At 44.2% G+C, this 27,134-nt stretch overlaps 1 protein-coding gene across 1 annotated transcript; it reads left to right on the top strand.

The window, feature by feature from the left end:
- The first annotated feature begins 901 nt into the window (after positions 1 to 901).
- CLU (clusterin) lies at positions 902 to 25,059 on the top strand. The gene is made up of 9 exons (XM_007438470.3): positions 902 to 990; positions 10,219 to 10,333; positions 13,911 to 14,059; positions 15,785 to 15,952; positions 17,009 to 17,474; positions 19,870 to 19,983; positions 21,458 to 21,681; positions 23,269 to 23,450; positions 24,824 to 25,059. Exons 2-9 carry the CDS (start codon positions 10,246 to 10,248, stop codon positions 24,828 to 24,830), a joined length of 1,398 nt encoding a protein of 465 aa, XP_007438532.1. The 5' UTR covers positions 902 to 990; positions 10,219 to 10,245; the 3' UTR covers positions 24,831 to 25,059.
- The last annotated feature ends 2,075 nt before the right edge of the window (positions 25,060 to 27,134 follow it).

Below are 27,134 nucleotides of genomic sequence, written 5' to 3'. Positions count from 1 at the left end.
CATTCCGGCAGTCATGTTGGACTGATGTCATTTCCTTCTCAGCTGTTTTTAGTGCTGAATCAACAACTACCATGGCAGGTTTTGTTTATTTGGCAAAAGTTGTTTCTTTGGAGTGAGTCAATCCCATGTGCCCACCCCTTCCTTTCTTTTCTGAGCTCATAACAGATCCATATGGACTGGATTCCATGCAGCTTTTCCACCACCAGATCAGCACACTTTGACACCATCCAATGCTTCCATTTTGAAAGAGTCAATGGTGAAATGACTTGTGAGTGAGCACAACCTTCTGAAGCTTGCATCTGCTGAATTTTGTGAATAAGTGCCTGTGCATTTCCAAGGCAGAATTGGTAAGCAGAACGGATACCTTGTCCTCCTATCCACTGCTTTCCCTCTGCAAAACCACCAACTACACTAATCCCTTTCTCCTATGTGCCCGGGAAGCCAGACTCTGGCTGGGGAAAAGATCGAGCCGCATGACTGCAGCAGAAAGCACTGGTGTTCGCACATGTTCATCCTTGGTTGATTTAATAACCACGATGATACCATTAACTACAGCTGTACAACCATCAGTCCTGCTTCAACGCAGGCGGCGTCACCCGGTTTACCAACCGGCCCAATTGCCAGGGACTGAGCCTCCCGGCCTACGCACGAAGATGCAGCGCGCCAAAAGCGCTTGCGGCTTTTCTGCAGCGGAGACCCGCGAGCTGCTGCCTTCCCGGCCCGCCTCTCGCAGGACTCGGGCTGCCTGCGCCCGCGGAAAGCGCGGCGCTTCTTTTCCTGCAGCAGTGGAGCGCGGGCGTCCCTTGGCGGCGGCTCTGCGAGACGCGCTTTTGCGGCGGGTTTCCCAGTCTGGTCGTGGGGAGGGGACGCGGGGTGGGATGGTGTCTGCCTGTGACGAGCTCAGGCCAGGGGGAGGGGCTGGTGGCCTATATAAGACCTCAGCGGCCACCGCGCCACAGCCTGTCCGGGGCGAGCTGTGGCAGAGTCAAGGTGGGGAGCTGGGGGTATCTGAACGCCGGGTGGTGGGTGGGGAGCTTGCTCGGGCTGAGTAGGTACCGTCGCGCCCTCCGGCTGCAGGACCGGTAGGATTTTCCGTCCCATCGCTTAGGGAAACGGCCCACCCCCGGCCCGCCGGTTGAGATACCCAAGTGCCAAGACGGGCGAGCGGATGCAGAGTTTGGAAAAGTGAATCCCCGTCCCGTTAGCCATCGGGGGGTTCAGAGGCAGGCTGCTTCCGGGACGTAAAGTAGAGGGTCAGAACGACCGGCGGGAGGGAAGCGGGAGTGACGCAGCTCTCCGGACTCCCTCCGTCAGGCTGGAAGGGTCTCGGAGGCCGGGAAGGTGGCGACCGGAAAGCAATTACTGTCCTCCGCCTGGGAAAGGAGGCTTGCGGCGCTGCGGGCTTTCTCTCCCCTCCTTTGGGGGACGGAGAAAAGCGTCGCCGTCATCCTGGTGGGTGCGAATGTAACTTGGGAACGGCAGGGATGCGGTCGGAAATGAGCATCTCTTGGCAGCGCTGGGGAGAGCTACGGGAGGACGATGCACGAGGCAGAAGATCGGGAGAAATGGCTGGAAGAAGTAGCCGGTTCGTACGTGAAAATGGGAGGCGGGCAGGTTGTGTGGTGCACTGGTTGGGGAAGGTAAGATGCTCTGGGCTGGGGAAGAACTTCGGGAAGAAGGGCCTGGCCCCTAGAAGAGCACATGCTTTGTGTACAAAATAAATGCTCAGCATCTCCGGGAAAAGATGAAAGAGAATTGACCTTGGCAACACATTCGTCTGGCAGCGCATGCTGAAATGCTTTGCCAAGGCTTTCATCCCCATTTTTTAAAAACTCTTCCATCTTGCAGTTATGAGATTTCCTGGGAATGTCCCTTCTGAGGGCTTACTGGGTTCCACCCTGCTTAGTTTTGTGGAGATCACAGCCAAGGTTGGCTGGGTGATGCCCCTTAGCTGTTAGACAGGGTGGAAATTCAGGCATGGTGCCAACGGCTTTGGCTCTTCTTTCCTGATGGGATTTCGTGGGGGGGGGGGGGTTCTTGGTAAGTTGTAGGACGTTTGGTGTCTTAGCCTCAATAAGCGGGGCACGCTTTTTATTTCTTTACTTCAAACATTTATCTGGCCACTCAACTCAACCAGTGGGACTCTGGGTGGCATACAACAAAATACTTCTAAGTCAGGGGATGGGAAGTACTGCCTAGTGGTGAAAGCCCAGCTCTATCTTGGGGTTCATTGCCTTCCCAATTCATGTTGCTTTACACAATGGGTGTGTCCCTGTTGTGCAAGACCCAAAGTGTGGTATTGAGAAAGAGCAACCAAGCAAAGACTCCAGCTTCCAGAATCATGTCTAGATGGGCGGGGGGGGGGGGGTGGTCCATGTCCAATGTGTGCTTTTTAAAACTCAGGCATTGTGTTCCTGGGGATTGCAAAGGAATGAGCTTCTGAAGGAGAGTTCTGCTGACGGCTGCCAAGCCCCAGTCACTATCCTCTATTAATGTAAGCCTTGTTTAGCTTTATAGTCCTTCTGCTATTGATCTACGGCCTCTGGTGAGTATGGTGCTTATCAGAGTACTAAAGGACATACTTCTGTCTTGAAATCTAAAATTGGATGCTGGGGAAATGGAGCCATGATAAAATTTGCAAGGTCATGCTCAGCCCCAGCCAAAATAAAAAAAAAGAGGGAATCACTGTCTGTCTGTTTTTTGCTCTGCTGTAGCTGTTTCTGCCCCATCATTACTTTATTCTTTCACATGTTCCATTTTTGACAGTTTTTCTACTAAAGCAGCATCCAGGTCAATAGAACTGAGGTCTTTACTCCTTTTTTTTTTTTTTGCTTATAGCAGTCCATGCCAGGTTTTTTTTTTTTTTTTTAAGTTAGACCTGAACAAATTGGGAACTAATGCAAACCAGAAGCCATGTCTCAGGATCTCAAAGGATCTATTTTTTTCTGCCACTTGGGGGCTGGAAGGCATAGAGTTTTGAAAACTTGGCAGATCCCCAACATCACCTGATATGCTGGATTTGGCTGGCTCATAAGCTCTGCAGACCATTTTTTTTTCTGCCCCAGTTATTCATGGGCAGCTTTTGAAGTTTATCCCTCAGATTTTTAGCCACTGGGGCAAGTTGTTCCTTAAATGCAAATGATGGGACTGGAACGGCCCGTTCTCTAATAATTACCCTTGTTTTTGTTCTGAAATATGATGAAACCAGATAAGTGTGCTGGAATGTAAAAAGAACAAGAGGCGAAGAATGCTGAACACTAGCCTTGTAACATGACTGAATGTGAGATGATATTTATTGACACATGCATTATATACACCTGGAATGGGGTGCTTCCTGGGGCCTGCATTTGAACTGGAGGGAAATGGTCTCCCATTTGAGCTTGCTAGTTATTTTAAGTTTGCAGAAACGGTTGCACTTATTTTCTTCTTTGTTCATGAGATGAGGCTTTGCCATCTTTTCAATCACAAGACAGTTCAGAAACTGGCATGTTATAAGCAGAGACTGTAAAAATCTGCTTGCAAGCTCTACCTCATGCTGGCATCCTGGCCTCTGTTGGGCATTGCCAGCTTTCTATAATTCCTGGTTACTGCTCAGCTCTAGGATTTGGCCTTCAGTCATGCTTGCCTTTGCCAAAAAGAAAAAAGCCTGCAGGTATACTTTGATGTCATTATATTTTTCTTCAGGAATCAGCTATGCAAAATATAAAGAAGAGTGCCTCTGAGTATGCACTCAAATGCAGAGAGCATTTTGTTTCACCCTGAAACAGCTGTAGCTTGACATCTCAGCTTGTCTAAGAGGACTTTCAGATTAAAGGGTAGCTTTTCAAGGTTGAATTGAATGTTATTGTTTTTTTAATTTTTAAAATTGTAGAGTATGTCTGATTTTGGTTGAAAAAAACAGGGATCCAGAACTAAAAACTGGTTTGGATCTTTCCAGTCAAGATCCTGGGGAGTGGAAAATACAGGAGTCAGCAGTCCAGGTATACATGGACATGGACATCCATGAGGAGATAACGTCAATGACACTTTTGCATAAACTTGTATCACGATGTAAAATACGTATATAATTTGCATCATGATGCCTGTGGATGGGTGTGGCTGGGTGGTTTGTTTTGAGCTTTATTCACATAATGCTGTCACATAAGCTGTGGTTTACAATTTACAATGGCTGAATTCATGTGCCAAGCCAAGCAACCCACATTAAGATCTGGCTCGATGTGGGACTTTGGCCAAAGTGGGCATACAGGGTCTGTGAAGGGAGAGGCACGGGAGCATTTCTCAAGGCAGGAATTATTGATGCTTTTCACACCCATGGGCCAGTTTCAGCCTCCCCGTCTGGCATCTTATCTCCAGAGAAGCTTAGCTTGTGCCAGCATTTCCCTACATTTTTGTTTTCTTGTCTAGCCAGAAGGCAAATCTCCAGCTTCATTGGTTTCCACAGCCTCCTTTCTGTGCCTTTAGTTTCTGTTTAGTCACTTGATGGCTGAAAGGATCAGAAAAGAAAGGACAGTGAAATGGATGTCAATCGAGATCTCTGTTGTCAGGGAGGTATTTTTCTGAAAGGACAACAAACATCTGTGCTTATAATTTCCCTGTTGGGCATCCCAATTTTGGTGTGCAGTGGTTCTGGCTTCATACATACAACTAGGATTTATGTTGTGCTACTGACAGAGATTCTCACAATCAAGGCCGTCTGCAGGGCAGGGAGTCAAACAATGACCTTGCCCAGGATCTAGCAGGTCTGGCCTGGATCCTTTGCAGGATCTGAAAGAAAATAGAGAAACATCTTCTTTGGATTCCCTTCCATGCATGCACAGAACATTTGCAGCCAAGAGCAACCCAATGGACCAGAGGCTTTGAGCACCTCCACAACAGGAATATTTTAACCTTTTAGGCTTTTTAAATTAGGAAAACTAAAACTCTCAGTTAGGTGGGGGCATAACAGAGGGATATGCAATGATGCCTGGTGAGCAGAAGTAGATCAAATTTTCTCTTTCATATAATCGGGTGATACCTAAATTAGGCAACAATTGGTTTTCTTCTTCCTCTCCTCCTCGTTTGCAAGGAACCTCAGTACTACATGCACCCACCCACCCACACATACACACCTTAAACCATTCTGTTTCTCCTACCTGCCCCTGCCTGGATCATCCTTGAGGCCAGAAAATATGCAACTGTTTTAAAGAGTTGCCCTAAGTGCTGCACAGTCCTCTTAACACCTCCTGTTCATTTTCATCAATTCTACACTGTTTTTTTTTTTTTAACTCTATCTGCAGTCAACTCCAAATCTCCCTAAATGCTACCCAGACTCTTTGTGCAAATGAGTTCTAGAATCATAGGAAAAGGTTCACCTGATGCAAAATTCTTAGCATTGACTGTCATCTTTTGTGTCTTTTCTCAAGTGTGTTCAAATGTGTGTCGAGTTATGGAAGGTGCGGGGGTGATGCTTTGTGTTGTGAGAAAGTTGTCTGCAAAGCTGCTTTGGGCCAGGTTAATTCGTTGGTTCCTGTCAGCCAGCATTGTCTGTGCTGACCATTCACAGCGCTCTAGAATGTCAGGCAGAGAAATCATAACGTCTCCTTTTAGGTTGAATTCAATGGTTGAATGTGGGACCTTCTGTATGCAAAACAGGTGCTCTGCCACTGAGCTGGGGTATCGGAAGAAGGAAATGACCCAGGAGAGAAGTCTGCCTTGACCCTGCTACTTGAGAGCCTTTCACTGGAGATGTCAGGCTCCTTCTGCCCTCGTTTCATTGAGTGGTTGCTGTTCCCCTTGGCAGCGTGATCACGGTCCTGTTCTCTACTGCTTGTTTCCCACGCCACTGAGCTCTGTGTAGCCAAGGACTTGGCCAGATCCTTTCCCCTTTACAACAGGAATTAGTTTGTGGAAGGGATTAAAGCACACCCTTTCCCCTTTAAGTAGTGGCCTTGTTGGGGGCAAGTACAAAATGTTTGTTGTGGGAAAGTGATTCTTACTCCTTACCTGGTCACAGGGCTCTTGCTCTTAGACTTCTGTTGGAATGCACTGGATAGCTTTTATGAAGTCCTTGTTGATAAGCAACCCACTGGACCAGTGTTTCTCAACCTTGGCAACTTTAAGACCTGTGGACTTCAACTCCCAGAATTCCCCAGCCAGCAAGGCTGGCTGGGGAATCTAGGAGTTGAAGTCCACAGGTCTTAAAGTTGCCAAGGTTGAGAAACCCTGCACTGGACCTTTTAAAAATAGCTGTTTTTTGTTTTTCTTTGAAAGTTCATGTAGCCTATTATTTTAAGGGGAGTTGAACACTAGCAAGGTCAAACTCCCTCCCTCCCCAGTTCTCTGTCATTTTGTTGGGGTAAGGATTTATGTTTTCTAAAGGACAACTTTGACAGTGCAATCTGCTGTGTATTAATTCAGAACTAAGTCTTCAAAGTTTGGAGTGATTTACTCTCCGGAGAGCGTTACAGACTTGACATTTGAGGGAGAAAGCAGGGAAATAGATGTAAAACGAAAACAGATGTTAGGAGTGACCGTATTCACACATGATTTTTAAAATGGCCTTTTCTTTAAACAACTACTGCCGAAGAGGCATCACCTCCTTTGCGGAGAAGGTGCTGTGGTTGTGGCCACTGGTGGGAACATGCATGGATGTCATCTAAAAACCAAGCCTGCAGTTAATTGTTGTGTGACAAACCTAGTTTAATGATCAAAACAAGCCCAATAAAGATCAAAACAAATGAAGAGTACTTTATCCTCATTTAAAGAGTCCCACTGCATTCTGGGTTTTGATGCTCAGACGTTCATGGAAGACCTTTATCACTGCTGGAATTTTGTGTAAATGAAAGCAGTGAAAGAATATACCATGTCTCCCAAAACAAGGCAGTCTCCTCCCTTTCCTCAACCCATGCAAACTATCACCAGTGCTGGGTTAGTTGCTACCAGATGTGTGCAATTAACATTATTGAGCTTGGGTTTTTTAAGGAAAAAGATCTGGGGGAAAAACTCTTTCTGTTGTTTCTGTTTTGCTGGGATTTGTCTGCCTGCCTTGCTTGGAGGCAGCATCATGAAAACGGTGGGTGCTTTACTGGGGCCTCCTTTTCCTTTTTTGCTCCTCCAGGAAAAATCAAGGACACGTAGCCTGCTTGGGTGAACCCCTGCCCTCTCCTCGCAGTTCCCCATGAGAACCATCTGTCCCCTTGCTAGCCTTGAATACAAGTGGTAGCCCTTATGCAACTCTTCCTCAGTTGGACACAATAGAGGAATTATCGGAAAGCAGATATTGGCACAATTTGCTCCTCTTGTCTGTGGAATCTAGCTGGTGATTGAAGCTGGGAAGGCTGGCTAGGTTTCTTACCCTTTGCTGTGTCATGTGTCCATCTGGGAGAACAGACATTGGGATGAGTCAAAGTATGCATTGTTCTCTCTGTATCTTTGTGAATCTCGGCAGGTTTTTTGCAGGCTCTCTCCTTGGTCTTGGACAATGCAGTGTTGAAAACTGCTTTGCAATTTCTCAGGATTTTTTTTCTTCAGCTGCAAAGGAGGTTTTTGTTTTTCTGCTGTATTCTCAATATACTTGAGAATGGAGGTCTTGGTACTCTTTGAACTCAGTTGTTTGTTTGCAGATGTTTTGCCTGGTTGGGTAATGAAACGTCTGCAAGCAAACAGCCAAGCTCAGAGAGTCCCAAGGACTCCACAATTCAACCCTGAGCTACAGATACTCTCTTCTGGTGTTACGTGAGAATCTTTTTTGACTTTTTCTCGGTGGCATCTTTGAGTTGCCTTTTGTTGAGGGTGGCAGAGGGTGCTCCTCTGGATGCAATTGTTTTCTGTTATGCATCTTTCCATCATACTGCAGCCTCTTTATTTGTCCACACTTTCAAATCTGAAAAATTTCCATGGGAGGAATTCTCTTGTCATGTCTTCTCATGAGGCTTGATGGTAAATATGGAAAGCCAGAGAAGATGTAGACCATTAGAGATGGTACAGTGAAAGACAGAACATTCACACATACACCTTTTAGTCTGCTCTACTTAAACCAGGGCATGACCTTCCCCTTCTACCCCTGCAGATTACACTACCAGCTTTTTGTCCAATTGAATGAGGACATAGGAAAAATATAATTTCAAATTTTGGCAACAAATGTGCATATTTTAACTCAATGATTTTCAAACTTGGTAACTTTAAGATGTGTGGACTTCAACTCCCAGAATTCCCCAGCCAGCATATAAGGAACCAATTATGGACTTGAGTTTCAGTTGTTCAAAGAGAAATCTCTGAGCTTTCTCTACTATTGACTCTCTTGTCTTTTTAATAATTGGGGGAGGAGAGGAGAGAGAAAAAGAGAAAAATGGATACGTACATTCTGATCAATAATCTCTTTTTTCCTCATATTTACATTAAAAACTGAATGGCTGGGTCATATACCACTTCTGACTAAGTCAGGTAGAGATGTACTATAGTGGCTGAATGCATACCACTTCAAAGCTTGGCTAAATTTAACTTTGTCTTTTTTTTTTCTATGGTGCAGCATATTGGGTGAACATAGACCTTGTGGTTAGTTAAAGATTCAGTATATTGTGTAAGCCCAGGAAATGGGTTAATTTAATACCTTGTTTAAGCATGTTGTGTGAATTCAGTCATGGGGAAGGAAACCACACCGGATTAGAGTCCAAGTGGTTGCAGAGAAGAGATCAAATGAATTCTGAGTTGTACAGAGACCAGTGCTTCCCCAAAACACTTCTCAGTAGCATCTTTATGCCTTTTAATGGAATTACAAATATAATTTCTCCAGGTTTCAGGACACAGTTAAAACAAAAGTGGCGATCGTAATCATTCTAGGTAAAACAGGCAGTGCTCATGGGACGGAGGTGTGTCACACTGGTTTCCCCTTCCAAAGTCAGTTTCTTCTGGATTTCTTGCTGGGGGGGTCACCCTGGCTCCTAGTGTGTCTGCAACAGGCAACCTAAGAGCACTGGTTTCCCACTGTGAGGTGTCTTCTTGAAAGAATAGAAGAGCCACCATGCTTGGACTTCCTGGAGCAGACACACAGACTCTGCACCAGGATCCAGCATGATGTACCTCCAAGAAACACTTTGGAAGAGAGGAAAGGTGAGGCTTTCCAAGAGTGCCTTGATCCTGGCTGGGTTGGTTGGTTGGTGCTTGGGAGCAATTCGCAGGAGCCGTTGCCTAGAGGGCAAGGACGGTCAGAAGGGAGCAGAGGTGTCTGGATCCTGTGCACAGGCTGGTCAAGCAGGAAAGGCTACCCACGCCCAGGCAGAGTGAGAGTAAGTGTGGCCTTCCTCAAATTTAATTGTGAACCCTCTCCAGTCTGAGAATCCTCTGGTTTATTGGATCATGTCTATGCTGACATTAACGTGTTGCTCTGAAGGTAGGTTTACCCTGGTCCATAATGGTCCCATCATTTTAGGGGCTGTCTTGCCATCTGGAAGCCTGGGAAACAGAAATACGTTAAATTGGCTTTGATGCTGGAAGCTAAAGGATAACAGAAGTAATTGGGTGTGGAACAAGTCTTCCTGATCTGGCCTTCATTCTTACCCCTTGAAGTAGTAAAGAAACAGCATTGCATACAGTCAGTATGCCATCCATTTATTGATTTCTACTCCATTATTCACTAAGAATTCAAAGTGAAAAATAAAACTCTTGATAAAAAGGAAACAGCTAATCCTGCTCATTACATTGGACATCGTTCCCAACTGCCATCATTCCCAGACAGCAAAGCTGAACTACAAAATGACATTCAAACAGGCTGTATGGCAGAGTTGCAAACTGAAATCGGCAGATTCCATTTAAAACAAATTCTCCAAAAGGGGCATGGACTCTCTGGTCCTCCAGATATTGCTGAATTACAGTTCTTGACAGCTTCATCCAGTGTGGCCAATAATCAGGGATTCCACATTGGGAAGTTCTAGCATGCTGTTCTAGCCAATCATTGGAATGAGAAGGTCTCCAGCACTTGTCTGATGATGATTAACAAGTAGTTGCCTTTGTCAAAGAATTCCAAAATCTCAGTGTTGTAACTAAAACATCCCATCTCTCTTACATGTGCTGAATAGCTTTTATTGTGCTCTCTAGAAGAAATACAGAATTTCAATTTCAAGTTCCTACTATTAAGAAACAAATCAAAACAATGAGGTGTATTCCCTGGTCCACCACATTTGAACTCAGTTGTTTAACGGACTAATGTGGCTCTCCTATTTTATTTTCCTTTTTTTTTTGTAGGAACCTGGATTTCCTTCTGCTGAGAAAATGATCCCCAGTCTGTTACTCTCATTGCTGGGAATCTTGGTTTCTTCACGAGGGGGGCATTGTCTTATTCCTCCTAGTGAGCTTCAGCGTGAGTACTGTTCATGCCTGTTAATCAGAATTGATGGCTTTTTTTTCCTGATTGGCAAAGAATTTGTGGATTTGAACTGCAGCCAGTTGTGGGGTTTTTTTGAGAAACGGAGGAATTAGTGGATGCGCTGGAATAGGCTTTTGTGTATATGATTTCTGCATCTGCAAAAGATACCAAAACACTATCTGGTGAGCCACAGGAGGCCCACGCTTGCAAAAAGAGAAAAATTGCTGGCAGTGCTTATAAAGACACTATTTCAGAACCAGCCACCTGGGTCATGAAGTCACTTCCCAGAAGAGTGACTCACAGCATTTTGTGGCTAGTCTGAGGGAAATTAATGCTGCCTTGTCATGTCATGTTTTTGACTGTGTTGCCAAATTATGCAAGAGGCTTGCAGTCAAATATTTTTCTCCAGAGGGAGGCAAGGAAATGTTTGTAATGCCTTTTGGAAAGATCCAGAGATTGTTTAGGAGAAGCAAATGGAAGAAGCAGAGATGGCGCTGATTTAATGAACTTGAATGGCTTATTTTCTTTTTAAGCTCAGGGATATGCATTACATTGAATGATCAGAAAAAGACAGTGCTGTATAGTGGCTACAGTCAAGGTATCAATATTTATGTCTAAGGCCACGTTCTCCAACATTGGGAGTTATCTAGTGGCCACAGTTGAATAATACTAATAATAATTTGTTAAATTTATATGCTGCTGAACTCCCAATGACTCTGAAGAAAGGTATGTGTGATGGGGGAAGAGGTATAAACTTACCCTGGGTGGGAAGGTCTGTTCTCTCTCTGCCTTATCCTGTTAAATTTTCTGATATTCTCTTCTGTTGGCACTTTCATATCACCACTCTCCCCACTCCCGTGCCCAGTTTGAAGATGATCTGCAATTGGCTTCACTTGTGCCAACCTTGCAATGTGAGAACTGGAGCAACAATCATGATCCTACCCTGAGTTGTTGCGTGTCCTGGAGAAACACAAATTCTCTCATTTCTGCTCCGTGCAAAAGGGGAGAAAAAGAAATGGCTTACATGCCTTTCTGCTCACATCCACTTCCTTACTTCAGGTTGTGCCAATGTCTGTGGTAGGCAAAAAAATTTAAATAAAAAACCCAGCAGTTTGTATGAGATGAAGTATAAAACCACCTTTCAGGCCAAGGCACTAGGTGGGTTTGATGAATTTCAATAAAAAATTAATTTTTCTACATCTTTAAATATATCTGTAGCTGAGCAGAGAATAATTGGGCTCAGCCCTTGACCCCTGCTATCTTGTGGGATGTGGAGATCCAGAGCTGTTTTTTAACTAGCACGGATTTCTCAGGTAATGGTACCATCTGGCACAGCTATTGGCTGGGATGATGGGAGTTGTAGTCTGCCATATCTGCAGGGCATTAGGTTGGGGAAGGCTGGTGTGGATTATCAACCTTTTGGGAAACCCAGAAGCAAATCCCTGCTTAACTCTCTGGCATTTGTGGGCGTCTCTCTTTATAAGCTGATCAGTATAAAACAATTGAAAGGATATAGTGCTGGTGTTTGTGGAAAGCTTTGGTTGTTTCTCCGCAGTGGGGTTCAAGAAAATAAGCCCAGGAATAATGCATTTATTATAACTCATATCCTGTAAGAATGAGAAAAAAGGGAAAAAGAAATGTGCATCAGTATAGTTCATTCATTTTCCAGATGAGCAAGTGGAAATACTGATTTCAAGCTTTTCTGTTTTTCCCATGCTTCTACTTTCTCTTCTTGCTACATTTGGTCAGGGGTGTCCTTAATGCTTCCTGTCCCATGCATTTGGTCACCTGGTCAGCCAGAGTGGTCCAAGGACTGGCTGCTCCCCTGGTCCAACTCTGAAGGGTCCCTTGAAACCTCTTCCATTTCTCTGTAATCTCTTAATTTGAGATGTTCTCCTTTTTCTCACTTTCTAGCTTGCATTGTCTGGCAGAATTGTGTAGGGAAGATCCGGGCTTCATTCCGTGTTCTTGGATGACAGAAAGCTGTTCACTTGTCCTTCATTTCTTATTGTTGGGCAATTTAAAAAATAGAAGTAATACATTCTGTAATACATAATGCAGCATGATGTAATTCCTCAGCACTGTTGTGGTGGAAAGGGGAGAAAAATGAGACAAAAGCCTTATTCGCAGAATCATAGAATAGAAGGGTTGGAAAGGACCTTAAAGATCATGTAGTATAGTCTGCTGCTCAGTGCAGGTATCTACTTTGCTCAAACACCCCGTGAATCAAGAATCCACCACTTCCTGAAGCTGTCTTTTCCATGGTTGAACGTATCTACCATTAGGATGTTTTTCCTGATGTCCAGGCAAAATTTGCTTCCATGTATTTAAATCCATTGTTTCTTGCCATGACTTCTGGACATCTCTGAAGAATTCTTCCCTGTTTTCTACATGATAAAAGATACTACAGTTACTGCACATTACTGAAGACAGCTATCTTATTTCTATAGTCTTTGCTTATTCAGGCTAAATAGATCCAGTACCTCCAACCATACTTCATAAATTTCTCTTCCCAGACTCCGTATTAATGTGGTTGTTGTCCTTTGGATGCACTCCAGTTTCTCAAAGCCCCTCCTAAGATGAGTTACCCGGAACTAGACGCAGTACTCTAAGTGCAGTCTGACCAATGCAGAATAGAAAGGAACAATGACTTCTCTTGATCTTGGCACTGTAACAAGTGTTTGTCTAATCAGTGCAGAGTTGAAGGGAGAGAGGCAAAGAAGAGCAATAGCTCTTGATCATGCTTGCTGTGGATTCTGGGAGTTGTAGTGCCAATGGATCTGGAGGGCACCACTTTGGGGAAGGCTATTCCAGCTATGATATTTCTGGAATGGGTTTTCAATATAGTTCCCCGAAGCAATGATGTCTGATTTGCAAAAAATCAAAATAGGACAGATTCTTGTAAGTTGCTTCCAACACCATGTATCTGTACAATGTATCTGCCTCCCTCATCTGTGTCTAGAACTATTTTTTCTTAGGGGAAGGGAAATGATATTGAAATGTCAAGTTTGTTGGAGAACAGGCTTGTTGGAGAACAAATTCTGGAATTTCTGCAGGGAATTTTCAAGCAGTTTTCCCATGAGGGAAACTATGAGAGCAAATGTTCCAGGGCAGAAGAGAATAAGATATATTTCAGTGTACATAATGTCCAAATTGTTAGCCCTGCATTTAAAAAGCTCCTCTGGAGATCTAGTGTGAACCTGCTTCCTTGTTCTGGTCCTGCCCTCTCGAATCAAAGAAAATAAGTCCACTCTTCTTTTTGACAACCCTTTGGGTATTTGAAGACTGCTACTGTATCTCCTCTCAGTTGTCTTTTCTGTAGGCTAACTATTCCCACATATTTTAATCCTCATAAGACTTGGTTTCTAGATCCTTTGGCATCTTGATGGTCTTCCTGCGAACTTGCTACATTCTTTCCCTGTTATGCTCATGCTTTCTATGAAATACTGTCTATTTTATTTTAAAGAGTACCTGAAAAGTTCCTTCTGTGTAAGAATATTGTGTGCCAAGGAAGAGCATATCAGAATGGTGCTGATGTGTCCTTCCAACTCTTTTTCTTTCCCTCCCACAGATATGTCTGCAAAAGGAAGCCGGTACATTGACACAGAGCTGGAGAACGCCATAAATGGAGTCCGGCAAATGAAGCTACTGATGGAACAGACAAGCAATGACCACCAGGAGATCTTGAATAGTTTGGAAGACACGAAGAAGAAGAAGGAGGTCTGTTGGCATCAGGGCTTTCTGCAATGCTGTTGTTGTTTCTCTCATTTGGACTGAAAGTCTTGCCATTCAGAAAGGGGCAAGGGAGTTTCTTCTCCGCAGCCTAACCTAGAGTCTCAAGTACTTGTCTATGTCCTACTAGCTTGCAACTCCCATAGGCTTTGGATGCATTTTTCAGTGTGGAGCAACACTTTTACTATGCCTGAAGTGACTAGTCTTCTCCAGCCAATTGTCCCCAGGGGATGACTGCAATTTAAGCTGGAGCTGCAGTTGCTGGAGTTATCTGGCAGGCACCAAGCTGGGAAAAACTAGATAACCTTCTTGAGGCATCATGCTTATCAGGAAAAGTGGTGGTGGGCGGGCTATCCAGCTAGCCCCACCCTCTGACAGGGTGTGCACCAGGTAGTTCCTTTCTCATTGCTCGTGCATTCAGCATGAAGGTCAGTGGGAAGGTTTTTTTTTTTTTTTTTTTTAATGTTATGAACTTGCAATGGCTGCCCTATCCTTGCCATTGTTTACACGGTGGGGCTGTGTTCACACATGACACATTTAACTTGAATTAACCTGTTTGTTGGATTCGTACACCACATTATATCAGCTAACTAAATGGGCTTGGTTCACACAGCATGCTAATCCAGAAAAAGGTAACCAGGTTTAGCATGCTACATTAAAATAGTTGAAAGGTCTTTACACAACCTTCTTAGGTGCATTGTGTGAACCCAGCCTGTGTATGGATGCCAGGGGGAGGGGCTGCTTGGTTCGCATGACGCTGGAAGCAGAGTTACATAAGGCAGCCCTTTTCCCCTCTTGCTTTTACTTAAAACGCATGAATAGAGCTATTGTAAGGCTTTATCAGAGGGTGGGTGAGGATAGGGACCAGGCCAGACCCACATAGAGCCAGGATGTTAATTAAACATTACTATTTACAATGGATTACAGTGAGGTGGTGCAGTTGGTCCTGATCCTATCTTAAGTGAGCAGACAGGTAAATAAGCTTAACTTAACAAAATAACCTTGCGTGTATTTATCAAGCTTCTGTCAAAAAGTTTCAGATGTGTGCATTTCAGTTTATCTGATTTCCTCCTTAGCTAGCCTCGCTTTCCCTTCCAATAGAGAAAGCTTTGCAGTACCCAAAGGGATAGGGGGGAGAAGAAGAGAACCCACTGAGAGTTCCCTTCTAGCCTTCCCCAGCACTTGAACCAACCTTTTTTGCTCTGCAGTGTCATTCAGTCCAAGGCTGCCTTGTTCCATGGTTTTCTTTTACTGGTGCTGACTTGGTTCTGTCAAGACGGCCTCTTCTCCCAGCTGCTTCTCTTGGAATCCTCATCAGTTCACTGCAAATGCCCCCCAGTTTTTCCCTGGTTCTTTGCTCATGGATCCTCTTGGTCCTCTGCTCATCCAGTTGCTCCTCTCACCATCAGCATCTCCTGTGGACCCTAGAAGAAAAACCCCTGTCTGCTGCCTGCTTGCTCTGGCTCTTCTTGTAAATACTGTGTTTCCAAAAGCATATGTGCCAGGATTGCAAATGCTCCAAGGAATTAGAGTTTTTTTTTCTAAGCACCTTGAGCCTTGCACCTAACTGAAGGAAACTCACCTGCTCCTTCCATCTGCTCTTCATGTCTTGGTCTTTGTTCCTTTTCCACTGCCTTCCATTCCAGCTCTAGTTCCTTTTGTCTTGCTTGTTAGCCCTTTTGGAAAGTCCTAACAACCCTGTTTCCTCTGCAGGAGGCTCTCCTCCTTGCAAAGGATATGGAGAAGCAACTGAATGAACAGGAAGTGTGTAATGACACTATGTTGGCCCTTTGGGAGGAATGCAAACCATGCCTGAAGCAGACCTGCATGAAGTTCTATACCCGGACATGCCACAGTGGTGCTGGCCTGGTTGGCAGGCAGGTGAGTGAGCCATGTGATACTGGTTGCTTAGCCTTGAACTTCTGGATAACTGCAGTTTGGGGATTCAGGTGAGCCTTGAAACCCTCAAGGTACTATCTGGGCTGAACCTTATGGCTGAGTATCACAGGATACAAAATTAAAATCTGGGGAAGTGAGATTCACTAGGATGTGTGCAACTTCTCTTGACTGAAGGGCCACAGCACATTCAAGAGTGCCCTCCAAATTAGGCAAAGATTGTTTGAGAGGTTGGAGTTCAGGATTTTTAAGGAGGGAAATACGTGCCTTAAAAGGTCTCAGATCATCCAAAATGTAAAGAAATTTGGCACTACTTGCTCTGTGGGGACTCAGGCCACAAAGGGGATACCGGCAATAGTCAATACAGTCATCAAAACAATTGTACAACCAGCTGTATAGGAAGCAAAACTCCTCTAGATCAAATAAACTCTCAAATAATGGCATAGGCTCAACTACTCTGCTCTCCAAATTCTCCTAAATCTGAAGAACCTGATCACATTCTGAAGTGATTGGAAAGCCTTATTCTTCATTCCCCCTTTGTTGGAAGGGGGATACAGATCAGATCATTAGGTGCTGAGTTGAATGCACAGGAGAGAAACAGGCAGGAGGAGGGAATCTCTTAAAGTATCTGAGTTAAGCTTTATCCAACCTGATCCTGTTGGGGGCGTGGGGTGGGGTCTGCATTACATCTCCCACTAATTGAACTGCTTGGGGATAATAGAACTTGTCCAGTACACCTAGGTATCAGGTTAAGGAATGCTGATCTAGAATTTTAAAGGTAAACTTAAACTGATTCTGGAAATGAATGGATAACAAGTGGTAGAGTGAATAGGATGGAATCATGGACATCTCTGGGCTTAAGGGCATGGTGTTATGACCTATGGAAGCTTTACAGATAGTTCTCGCAGTGCCTCTCTCTTGGTTAGCTCACGGATTATTACCGTATTTCTGGGCAGTGAACTGTTTCTTAACTATTTACAATAGCCAGCAGGCTTCCAGTTGGAGCACAGTTGGAGTTAAGTTTTTATATTTTTCCTTCAGCTGGAAGAGTTCCTGAACCACTCTTCCCCCTTCTCCATCTGGGTGAATGGGGAGCGCATTGACTCCTTGATGGACATGGATGAAGAGCAGGGCCGGAGGCTGGATGACCTTGAGGAGCGCTACGGCCTGGTGGAAGATGGTGTGGATGACCTCTTCCAAGAGAGCACTCAGGCCTATGGGCAACTCTCCCCTTTCTTCCAGTTGCCCTTTGGTGGTTTCCAGGATGCCTTCTGGTCCCCCATCCACAGCATCCGTATCCCATTTACCCATTCCCGTGTTGCCAGGAACGTGCACCCTTTCTCCCACTTCCCCAGCCATTACCGCCCACATCAAGGTTTCCACCAGCTTTTCCAACCATTCTATGAGATGACCCAGCGTCTCTTTGAGGGAGCTCAGAAAGCCATGGAGTGGGACCACCAGGGTCTAGGAGGAATCCCTGGGTTTCCTTTTGAGCAATTCCCAACAGGTAAGGCGAGATCCTGGGCTGCAGATTGAGCCTGGCCACTGGGGCTCTCTCAAACACCTGTATTTGCTTGCCTACCTGCTCCATTTATACACAAGGAAAAAAGCTTTAGTGGGCATAAAAAGGGAAGACCTAGCTTCCGATTTCTGCCGGTGCCTAGCATATTCCCAACGGCTGGAGAAATACTTGCTTGGTTCATATTCATGGTAAGCCGTTGTTCAGTAACAGCCTTAGACTCAGTTTCTTTGTCTTCTGTGACAAACTGTAATTGGGCAATTTGGTTGTAACGATTAGCCGGGGGCTCCCCCACTCTAATTTCCAATGTGGAAAGTAAGGTCCCTCTAACCTTGCTGTTGTTTTTGCTCCTCAGACTGTCAAGAGCAGTTTGATTGTCTTCATTCTGCCAGCTCAGAAATGCTGAAAGGAAGTGAAAATCACTACCCTGCCCTGAGCTGTCACAGGTTCTGCAGCAGCAGCAGCAACAAATGCCCCCACTCCATGCTAAAATGAAGTAAAATAAATTATGGGCACTCCCGAACCCTTGTCTTGCTATTTACAAAAAATATTCCCATGATGGGGGTTTCTTACTGGGGGGAACTGAAAAGCCATCAAGCCACTTTCCCCTTGATGGACCTGTCGCAGCCTGAGGAGCAAGATGAGGCAAGGTGAGGTTTCTGAAATGGGTTGCCAATAACCTCCACAGATGTGCAGCATCTCAAGCACTCCGGTGACTGGAAAAATGGTAAATCAGTAAAGCCCAGACTTATGTTCAAAAACCCAAGGAGAAAAATAGTAACCTTTGCTATGCGAAGCAAAGATCATAACCCCTTTGCTATTTCAGCATTGCTGGTAAAGGGAGGAACAGAAACAATTAGAAAGCATTGTGGAAAGGGATTTTTTTAAGCTGCTTATTGCGCCTGCCGGTATCTGCCGTTTGATGCTTTTAGCCTTATAACATAAATTTAACTGTGTGTGTGCGTGCATGCGTGTACATATACACGTAAACGTATATATGTCCAGGAAGACCCACCCATAGGATGGAAGGTGAATAGAAGAGGGGGGAGCACAGCAGCAGGGGATATGGTACTCTGCAGTTTGGATGAACACCTTGCAAGGTGTTGCCATGTGTCTCAATCTGCACAAGGCGTTCCTCTCCCCTTTTTCTTTTTTTAAACAACCCACAAAACCAATAGCGATAATTCCAGCTAGGATTTTTGAGACAATGCCTGACACTCCTGGAATATAGAGACGAACAGAAATACTTTTTTTTCCAACTGCACCCTGGGTTCTACATGATGTGACAGGGATTTTTGTACATAGCAAAGTGAACTGTGTATGTTGGTCCCCATGTGTGTAAATCCCGCTCTGTGAAATGAAGGGTATGGCTCGTATGTGGAGCAATGCTGTGAACTTTGGGTATGTATAACCTATGCAGAATTAAGGCCTTTTAACAATGGAGATCAGGGCCCGAGCTATGGGGTGTGACCCAGATTCTGTGCTTTACGTTGTGTTCCAAGTAGACTCCTAAGATAGTATAGAGCAGGGTTTTTCAGAATGGGGGACCCCTAGAGTTCCATGAGAATGCAGTGGGGTTCTATAAGAGACTAGGGGCAAAAAACACAGCCTGCTTTCTATCACTAGAGGTTTGCTTCTTGATCAGGGGTTTTTACATTTTTTTTTTTAACAGGTTCCAGGCTTAAAAGCCCCTGGCATAGAGGACAACCTTTTCAAACAACAGCTCTATGCGCGTGGTGCTTCTGAACATGAACATCCAAACAAAAATAAAATGGCATGGAGGGCATTCTAAGTTGTCCAAATCACCCTAGCCTCCTGGGGCTCTACCCTCTCCTTCAGCTGACTTGCCTCTCCTCGATGCACTTTAGATACCAGTTTTTGGGTAGCCACAGAAATTGAGACAACCCCTTGTTTGAAATGGGTCTTCCTCAGGTTGGATATCAGGCCCATGGATGGGACTCCCCTTTCCTGGAAAGGGGTTTCCAGTGCAACGTGTTTAATAACTTTCTTAGCCTCCTTTCAGAGCTGCATTCTTCCCAAGAACTTGAGGCTTCCTGTTTGGTTGGGTGGGGGAAAGAAGTCTTGCTTTTAAAATGACTGATTGAGCCTCTAAATTGCCATTGCTTGCTCGAAAAGATACTTGGATTTAAAATTTAAAGTGAATGTAAAATCTGTCATAGTGCCTGCCCTAAAAATATTCTAGAGCTCAAAAGTATCCAAATTCTGTCCAAAGGGTATATTTTAAAAGGTGAGTGGGGTGATGCTGCTTCCAAATTTCAGGATTCAAGTAATTCTTGGCTTTATTAAGAATGTCAGCTTGTGACTTAATACATCTGGCTAAACTGGGGTCTGTTGTGCTATCTTCTGTCATTCTTTCCGTTAGCAACTCCCGGTCACAATGACAACCGGATGGTTTGCCGTGAGATCCGTCGCAATTCTGCTGGCTGCCTGAAAATGAAGGAAAAATGTGAGAAATGCCAGGCGATCCTGGCTGTAGGTAAGTTGGAAGAGGCTAAGACAGAAGATGGAAATGTTTTGCAGTTGACAACCATGGTTTTATGGGATCAGTTATTAAAGGCAACCTATTGTACAAAACAGGAAAGGCTAGGATTTTCTCGTGAACATTTTTGATAGTTTTCAACGCCCCTTTTGCTTACTTAGTTGGAAACCAAATCTTATGGCTTGTGTATCTTTTATTTCTCATTCAGTTTGGTAGGAAATAGCATCTCCAGTGTTTGGAGGTTTGCTACTAAATTTCAGTGGTGTGATTTTGGCTGGGTTGCAAAAAAGTAAAATTCATTGTAGGTACCCACCCATCTCTGGGCTACTGAAAAAAGAGTTGTTTTTAGATGCAGATTGCTTATGACCTTGTTTTCTTTTGCCAACATGACTTTTGGGGTGTGTTCATGTAACACCTTTATTCTGGTTATTGCATTAATTCATACCCTGGATTCATGGACAACACTGAATTGTAAACTAACCAAATGGGGTGGATTCACACAATATGCTAAATGGCATGAAAACTAGCCAGACTTGAACAAAATTTAATATATTGAATGCAGCTACCTGGTGTGTAAGTGATTTAGTTAAACAAAGAGTGTGTATAGAGCTTTTGTATTATGATGATGCCATTTTTTAAAGATATACCCAAACTAGATTTACTAGCTTGTACTTGAAAATAGAATTATAGTGACTTCATGAAGTGTTTGCAATGGATACAGCATTTGAATGCCATTGACATTAATACAAATACAAATAGGGGCCAGGACATTGTTTAAATAACATCAGCATTATATTTATATTTAATTGTTTGTATTGTTTTAAGTGTTGACTGTTTTTATTGTTGCTAGCCGCCTAGAGTCACTGGTCTGAGATGGGTGGCTATATAAATTGAATAAATAAATAAATTAGGTAGACCTTCCCTTCCCTTCCCTTCCCTTCCCTTCCCTTCCCTTCCCTTCCCTTCCCTTCCCTTCCCTTCCCTTCCCTTCCCTTCCCTTCCCATCCCTTCCCTTCCCTTCCCTTCCCTTCCCTTCCCTTCCCTTCCCTTCCCTTCCCACTATTAGAGGTGGGAGCTGCAATGGGTTTGGGGAACTCTGCTGAGGATGGGGGCACTTTAGTTCTTGGCTGGACTGTTGGCCCTGGCATCTAAAAATGAGTGTGTTTTCTGAAGTGTTTCCAAGGTTGGGCTTTGATGTGTGTCACAGCAGGGGAAGCACATAGCCAGCCTTGACTGACCTTAAAAAGCTAAGCCAGATCAAGCCTGCTTTGCCCTTGAATGGCAGATCACCTGGAGATTCCAGAAGTCCAAGAAACATCCTGGAAGAAGGCAGTGGCAAAACCACTTCTATACCATTGCCAAAAAACCCCCTATATGGCCTGTCCATACAGTCATGCAAGGAAGTCTTTACTTTTCTCTTACTTGGGTTTGTGATCCCTTTTGTTCTCTACTTTCTTCTAACTCCATACAGATTGCTCCCAGATGGATCCAGATCAGAGGAAACTTAAGGAACGCTTTGAAGATGCTCTGCGATTGGCCGAACGATTTACCCGGAGATACGATGAAATCCTCAAGGCCTTCCAGGAAGAAATGCTCAACACCACGGCCATCCTGGATCAACTCAACCGACAATTTGGTTGGGTATCTCAGCTAGCCAATGCCACTCGGAATGACAAGCTTCTGAAGGTTATCACGGTAGGTTATTGACTGCATTTGCCTCACTTGCTTACTTTGATTACTGAATTAGCCCCTTTACTGGTTTTGCATAGTCCATTAAGTCATAGAGTAGCCAAATAGTTAGGTGCACACAAACGAAGCTACAAACACTTTAACTAAGGTTAACATGTGTGAATGTAGCCACTAAATCTTCAACCTTTTAAGCATGTTTGTTTATTTAGCTATTGCATACATTGATATGATACCTATTTACCAATTCTAGGCAGCTTCCAATAGTATTGTAAAAACATCACTAGGTGCAATGGTATGTGGGAAAGACCTTGGGAGACTGGGCAAAGAGATGTTGCTAAGGGAATGGTCAGATAAGAGACAGCATAGCCCACAGCTGGATAGTGGGTGGCTCAAGAGGCTCAGAAGAGACCCTCCCTAGTGTCTTGAGCTGTAAAGGAGATGCCAGGGGGAGGATTATACTTGCAAGATTCTGTCAATGTAGCTTTACAATAAAGTAGAATTAACTAATCTGGTTGTAATTCCTATCTGGTTTACCCCGTGAGGCCAACATCAATCTTCCAAGTCTCAAAGTACAGTCTTCCTCCTGAGAAACTAGGGAGGGTCTCTTCTGAGCCTCTTGCCCCACCCACTATCCACTTGCAGGCTATGCTGTCCCTCATCTGACCATTCCCTTGGCAGTGTCTCTTGGCCCAGTCTCCCAAGGTCTTTCCCACATACTGTTACACTTGGTTAGAATCAGAAATCCATATACCATTGAACTCTCCTCCCTCTAAGCAGTTGCCTCCCATTAGATGATAGCTTCTTCTACCCTGAAGGTTTGCTGAAAGAGAATAATTTTCACTGCCTTCCAAAATGGCAGCAGGGAGGAGGAGGCTATCCTAATCTCAGGGTTGGGGGGCAGGTTATTCCAGAATGGGGACTGCTGCTGAGAAGGCTTGCTTCTGAGCATCCTCCCCTCTAACTCCTTGGGGATATTCTCAGTGTACACCCTTGGCCAAGATGTAGTGGATGGGCAAATTCTACCTGCCTGAATCAGCATGTTTTATAATGTTAATATTATAGAAGAGTAATAATTCTGGGTATGAATGGAGGAGTTCCAGCATCACTCATCAGCAACTCCAATGAAATAGGGATACAAGAGAGCAGGTCTGGGAAAAGTTACAGGAAAGGGAAGCTTCAAGCAGAGTAGACAGAACAGGCTGGGTGGACAAATGGCCTTATTCAGCTAAATAAATAGAGAAGCAAGCAAAACCTTTAGCATGCATAATTTAGCCTCAAATGAGGACTGCCTATTTTCCAGGTGCAAACAAAAGGAACCCAAGTTATATTATTGCAGGGGTGTAGAGAGGGACATCTTGGATTGCAAGATTGTTTCAATAGTTTTAAGAATTGCTGGCTTGCCCAAAGAAGGTTAGGAACCCTGCTCAAACAGAGAGAGAGGAAATGGATTTATATATCCTTCTACTTGTTCTGTTTTGTGTTCACAGGCTGGTGTGGGTGGGTGGTAGAAGGCAAGGGTTTTTTCCCTTTAGAAACAGAACTGATAGTTGGGTAGAATCAGGCACTGCTAATGCTTGGTCCTCCTCTTTCAAGGTGGTGGCTAAACCTTCCAGTCCAGAAGACCCATCCAAATCTCCTGATACTCAAGTGACTGTCCAGGTCTTTGATTCTGACCCCATATCCCTGACTGTGCCAGGAGATGTCGCTTGGGATGACGACAGATTCATGGATCTGGTGGCCAGGGAGGCCCTGCGTGATTACAAGGGCAATGAAGTGTAAGTGTGGAGCTGGGGAGCTGGGGTTGGAATTGGATAGTCTCCTGAGTTCAGCTAAATGGAAAACAACAACATCTATTTACAATTGTTGATCTAGTATAGTTTCCTTTATAGCTGGGCTTATATGAAGTGGGCTATACCACTTCAGAGTGCAAGAGCAGAGCTCCTTGGCTTATTTTCTTGAGAGAACCATCTTGGGATATTTAGTGGAAATATTTGGAAATGTAGTAGAAAGGAAAAAGGGCCACCTGTTGCTCCACAAAAAATTATCCTAATGCTTTATTTTAGATTTGGCAATGAGTAACCCAAGGCCAAACACGTTTTCTGTGAGGCATAAATGGAAGTAGGGAGGAGAGGATTGACCAACTTTAAGTCTCCCATAACTGTTTTTGTCCATACTTAAAATTTTATTTAAATACTTGCTATCAGTGGCCAATTGAGAATTGGAGCCCCAATGTATTTGGAGGTCTTAAGGCCATGAAAAGCTGAAGTATCCTAAAACATCATTAATTATGAAGGAAGTCCATAGGAAGCTCATAGGAACCTTTTTGGATAAGAACATTTCTAGACCATTTTATTTAAGAAAATAGTATCAGAGTCTGTAAGAATAGATAGTCAGTTCCATCCTCCTCTTTCTCAATGTTCAGCTTGCAGATTTTGTGTTAAATTAGAAATGGATTTACTTTTTATCCATGAAGATTGAATATATGTACATTTGGGGTGAGAGAAAGAGACAATATTTTTAGATCTCCAGAATGATGATTGTTTGGGGGAGCAACTCTGGATTTATAGTAAGTTGTGACTAGGCTCTAGCGCTATACAGGTAGTCCTCAGTTAATGACCGCAGTTGGGATGGGCAACTCTGTTGCTAAGCAGTACAGTTGTTAAGGGAAACATCAGGGGCTTACAACATCAATTTTGCTGTGGTCATTAAGCGAATCACCCACAGTTGTTAAGTGAGACATCATGTGACCTCAACTTGCAACTTACTGCTGGTTTCTTCATTGACTTTGCTTGTTGGAAGCTGGCTGTGAAGTTCACAAATGGTGATCATGTGACTACAGGGATGCTGTGATGACCACAAATTTAAGAACCAGTCGTAAAGTTACTTTTTCAGAGCTGTCGTAAGTTCAAACAGTCACTAAACAAGGCAGTTGTTAACTGAGGACTACCTGTATATGAGAGCTGTTGAACCAATCAGTAACTGATGGAGCCATTTTTAATACCCATACACATACGTATGTACACATTTTTTATTCTTACAAGTCTCCCATCATTCTTTCTCTCACACTTACATTGTTATTCCATGGACTATCCTAGCACTAAGAAATTCCTTTTGGTTCTGGAATGATGCACTCTTTTTTCCCCAACAGAGAGTAACTCTGCCTGCATCCTGGAACTCAGGCCATGACAAGGGAGAGCAAGAGAAGCCATAGCCCCTTTGGCCTTCCTGCCTTTCCGCCTCAGTGCTCTCACAGTGCCACAAGGGAGCTTCGCCCACCAAGCCCCACCTGTCTGCCTTTGTAGTTTACACTGTATTGCCTGCCCTATTTTTGCTGCCGGGTCATTACCAATGCACACAGTGAAATAAAAAGATTCTAGGCCCGATGCTTGAAAAAGTGCTTTGGGGATTGAGCGAGAGAAGAAATGGGATTTGGATTTCGGGAGAGGGGCTGAATGATGGCCCAAAGAAGTTTCATGCACCTGGGGCAATGGGTTCCAAGTGTGAACTCTGTGAATGGTTGGCCAGGATGTCGGAGGCAAAAGCCCACTGTCTGCTAACTCCCTTCCCCATCTTGCCCACAGTGACTTGAGAGAAGAACACGAGAACACAATACAGACCTCTGTATTCCTTTCTTCCCACTGCTAGTTATCCAAGCACTGCCATCAAAAGACACCTACTAGCTTAATCATGGCCATGCAGTTCACACCTTTGTAGCGTTACAAGTTCTTTGAGGAATTTTGTAGCACAAACCCACATGAGCACAGCAATGCCTCCAGTAATTTCGGTGGAACCTTTGGGAACTCTGTTTTTATCTGTTCTTGCAACTCCGGTGGATGCTTGTTGTATATCCCTAAGGGTGGTAGGATAAATAGGGGTCTTCAGCAAACTGCAATTTCAAAACGATATGCATGTTGTGACATCACACAAAAGGCACAATTATGTAATGACATCACAACGTCTGATGTAAGTACATAAGTTGCATCATATGTATCACGACACATGTGTCATTTCCTCCTGTTCTCGCTGCCAGTTTCTGCAATTAGATGTAGGTGGATCTGTAAATAGGCTCCAGGAGAAGCTATTTATATTGAGGGGCCTGCACTTGGAAGGATTCTTGTGAGAAACAAGGTAGGTTCTCAACAATAACAGCTACTTAGCCCTGAATTACAATTAATCAAGAGGTTTGGATGAGTCAGATCCTTTTTTTTTTTCTTTTGCTCTAACTACAAGTGGTAATTGGCTCACCCAATGCCATGTTTATTATCAGCAACTGTTCCAGGCAGGGACATTGTAGGTAACTCAAATGCTACTGGCCTGTACTTTCTGCATTTAATTTCCCTTATTTCCTTCCAGCCATGTAGGAAGGAAGCTGTGTGTAGCATCTCACCCAGCAGGTGAAATAATATATAGTCTGCTAAACTATAAATCTAATGGGTTTTAAGAAGTCACTGAATTATATACTGGAGAGAATTGCTCCAAGTTCTCGCTAATTCTACAACTGGAATGAAACTCCATTGCAAGTCAGGTGTTTATAAGCCCATAAAAAGATGTTATCACAGTTACCTGCTATGCAATGGTCCTCAGCTGCACAGAGGAGGCTGGGAAGAGGGGTAAAGATGGTGGTGAGCTCTTTAAAGCCAAGGGGCAGCTTGAATTCATACCATCCTCTTGTTGCAAATACTCTGGTTTAGTCCAAGGCGACTTCATGTGTTAACTCCTTATGTGAACTCTACTCTATGAAAGGACAGCCAGTTTGGTGTAATGGTTAAGAAACTGGGAGACTCTGAGTTCTAGTCCCACCTTAGGCACAAAGATTACTGGGTGACTTTGAGCCAGTCACTCCCTCTCAGCCCTAGGAAGGAGGCAATGGCAAACCACTTCTGAAAAACCTTGCCAAGAAAACTGCAGGGACTTGTCCAGGCAGTTGCCAGGAGGCAACACTGACTCGAAGGGTCACACACACACGCAAAAGTCTATGAAACAAGTTACTTATAGAAACATGTATTTAGCCCACTTCAGAGTGCAGAAAAGGCCTACCAAACACTCTGGTTGCTCTTGGCTCTGTCTTTCAAGACCACCTATTTTGGGGTGCAGGAGAATTCCTCCTTGATTTCCAAGTATTTGACATTGGGTCAGAAGAAAGATGGTAGCCCTCACAGAGGCAGGATACAAATGTCAGCTGAGAAAAACGCTCAGCCCATTTGACTGTAAGGCATATCAGCTGTAGAGGCTCAGGGAGGTCCCGTTAACTAAAGTGGCTGTTAGTCAGGTTGGCTGTAGATAAGAGCTGTGCTCCAGCACATCCCGGGAAGGAAAGCAACCTTAGCAGCTGAAGCACCCCCAAAATATGCTCAGAGGGAAGTGGGGCACTTATGTCCAATTCTCATTGCTTTAAGCTCCCACAAAGTCATGAGCAGGCTTTTCATTTTGCTTCAGAAAAATCCTCTGTTCATACATAG

Source organism: Python bivittatus, unplaced genomic scaffold, assembly GCF_059951505.1.
Source record: "Python bivittatus isolate LINGU-HERP-01145 unplaced genomic scaffold, Pbiv_v1 ctg000690_np1212, whole genome shotgun sequence".
NCBI lineage: Eukaryota > Metazoa > Chordata > Lepidosauria > Squamata > Pythonidae > Python > Python bivittatus.
Note: the sequence above shows the minus strand (reverse complement) of the source record. Positions and strands in the feature narration are given on the sequence as shown.

What these genes read in the sequence shown, in the direction of transcription:
- CLU (XM_007438470.3), top strand. Translation starts at nt 10,246, where the DNA reads ATGATCCCCAGTCTGTTACTCTCATTGCTGGGAATCTTGGTTTCTTCA. An exon ending in CTGGCCTGGTTGGCAGGCAG is followed by an intron (nt 15,953 to 17,008) that starts GTGAGTGAGCCA and finishes TTTTTCCTTCAG; the next exon opens with CTGGAAGAGTTCCTGAACCA. An exon ending in AGCTTCTGAAGGTTATCACG is followed by an intron (nt 21,682 to 23,268) that starts GTAGGTTATTGA and finishes TCCTCTTTCAAG; the next exon opens with GTGGTGGCTAAACCTTCCAG.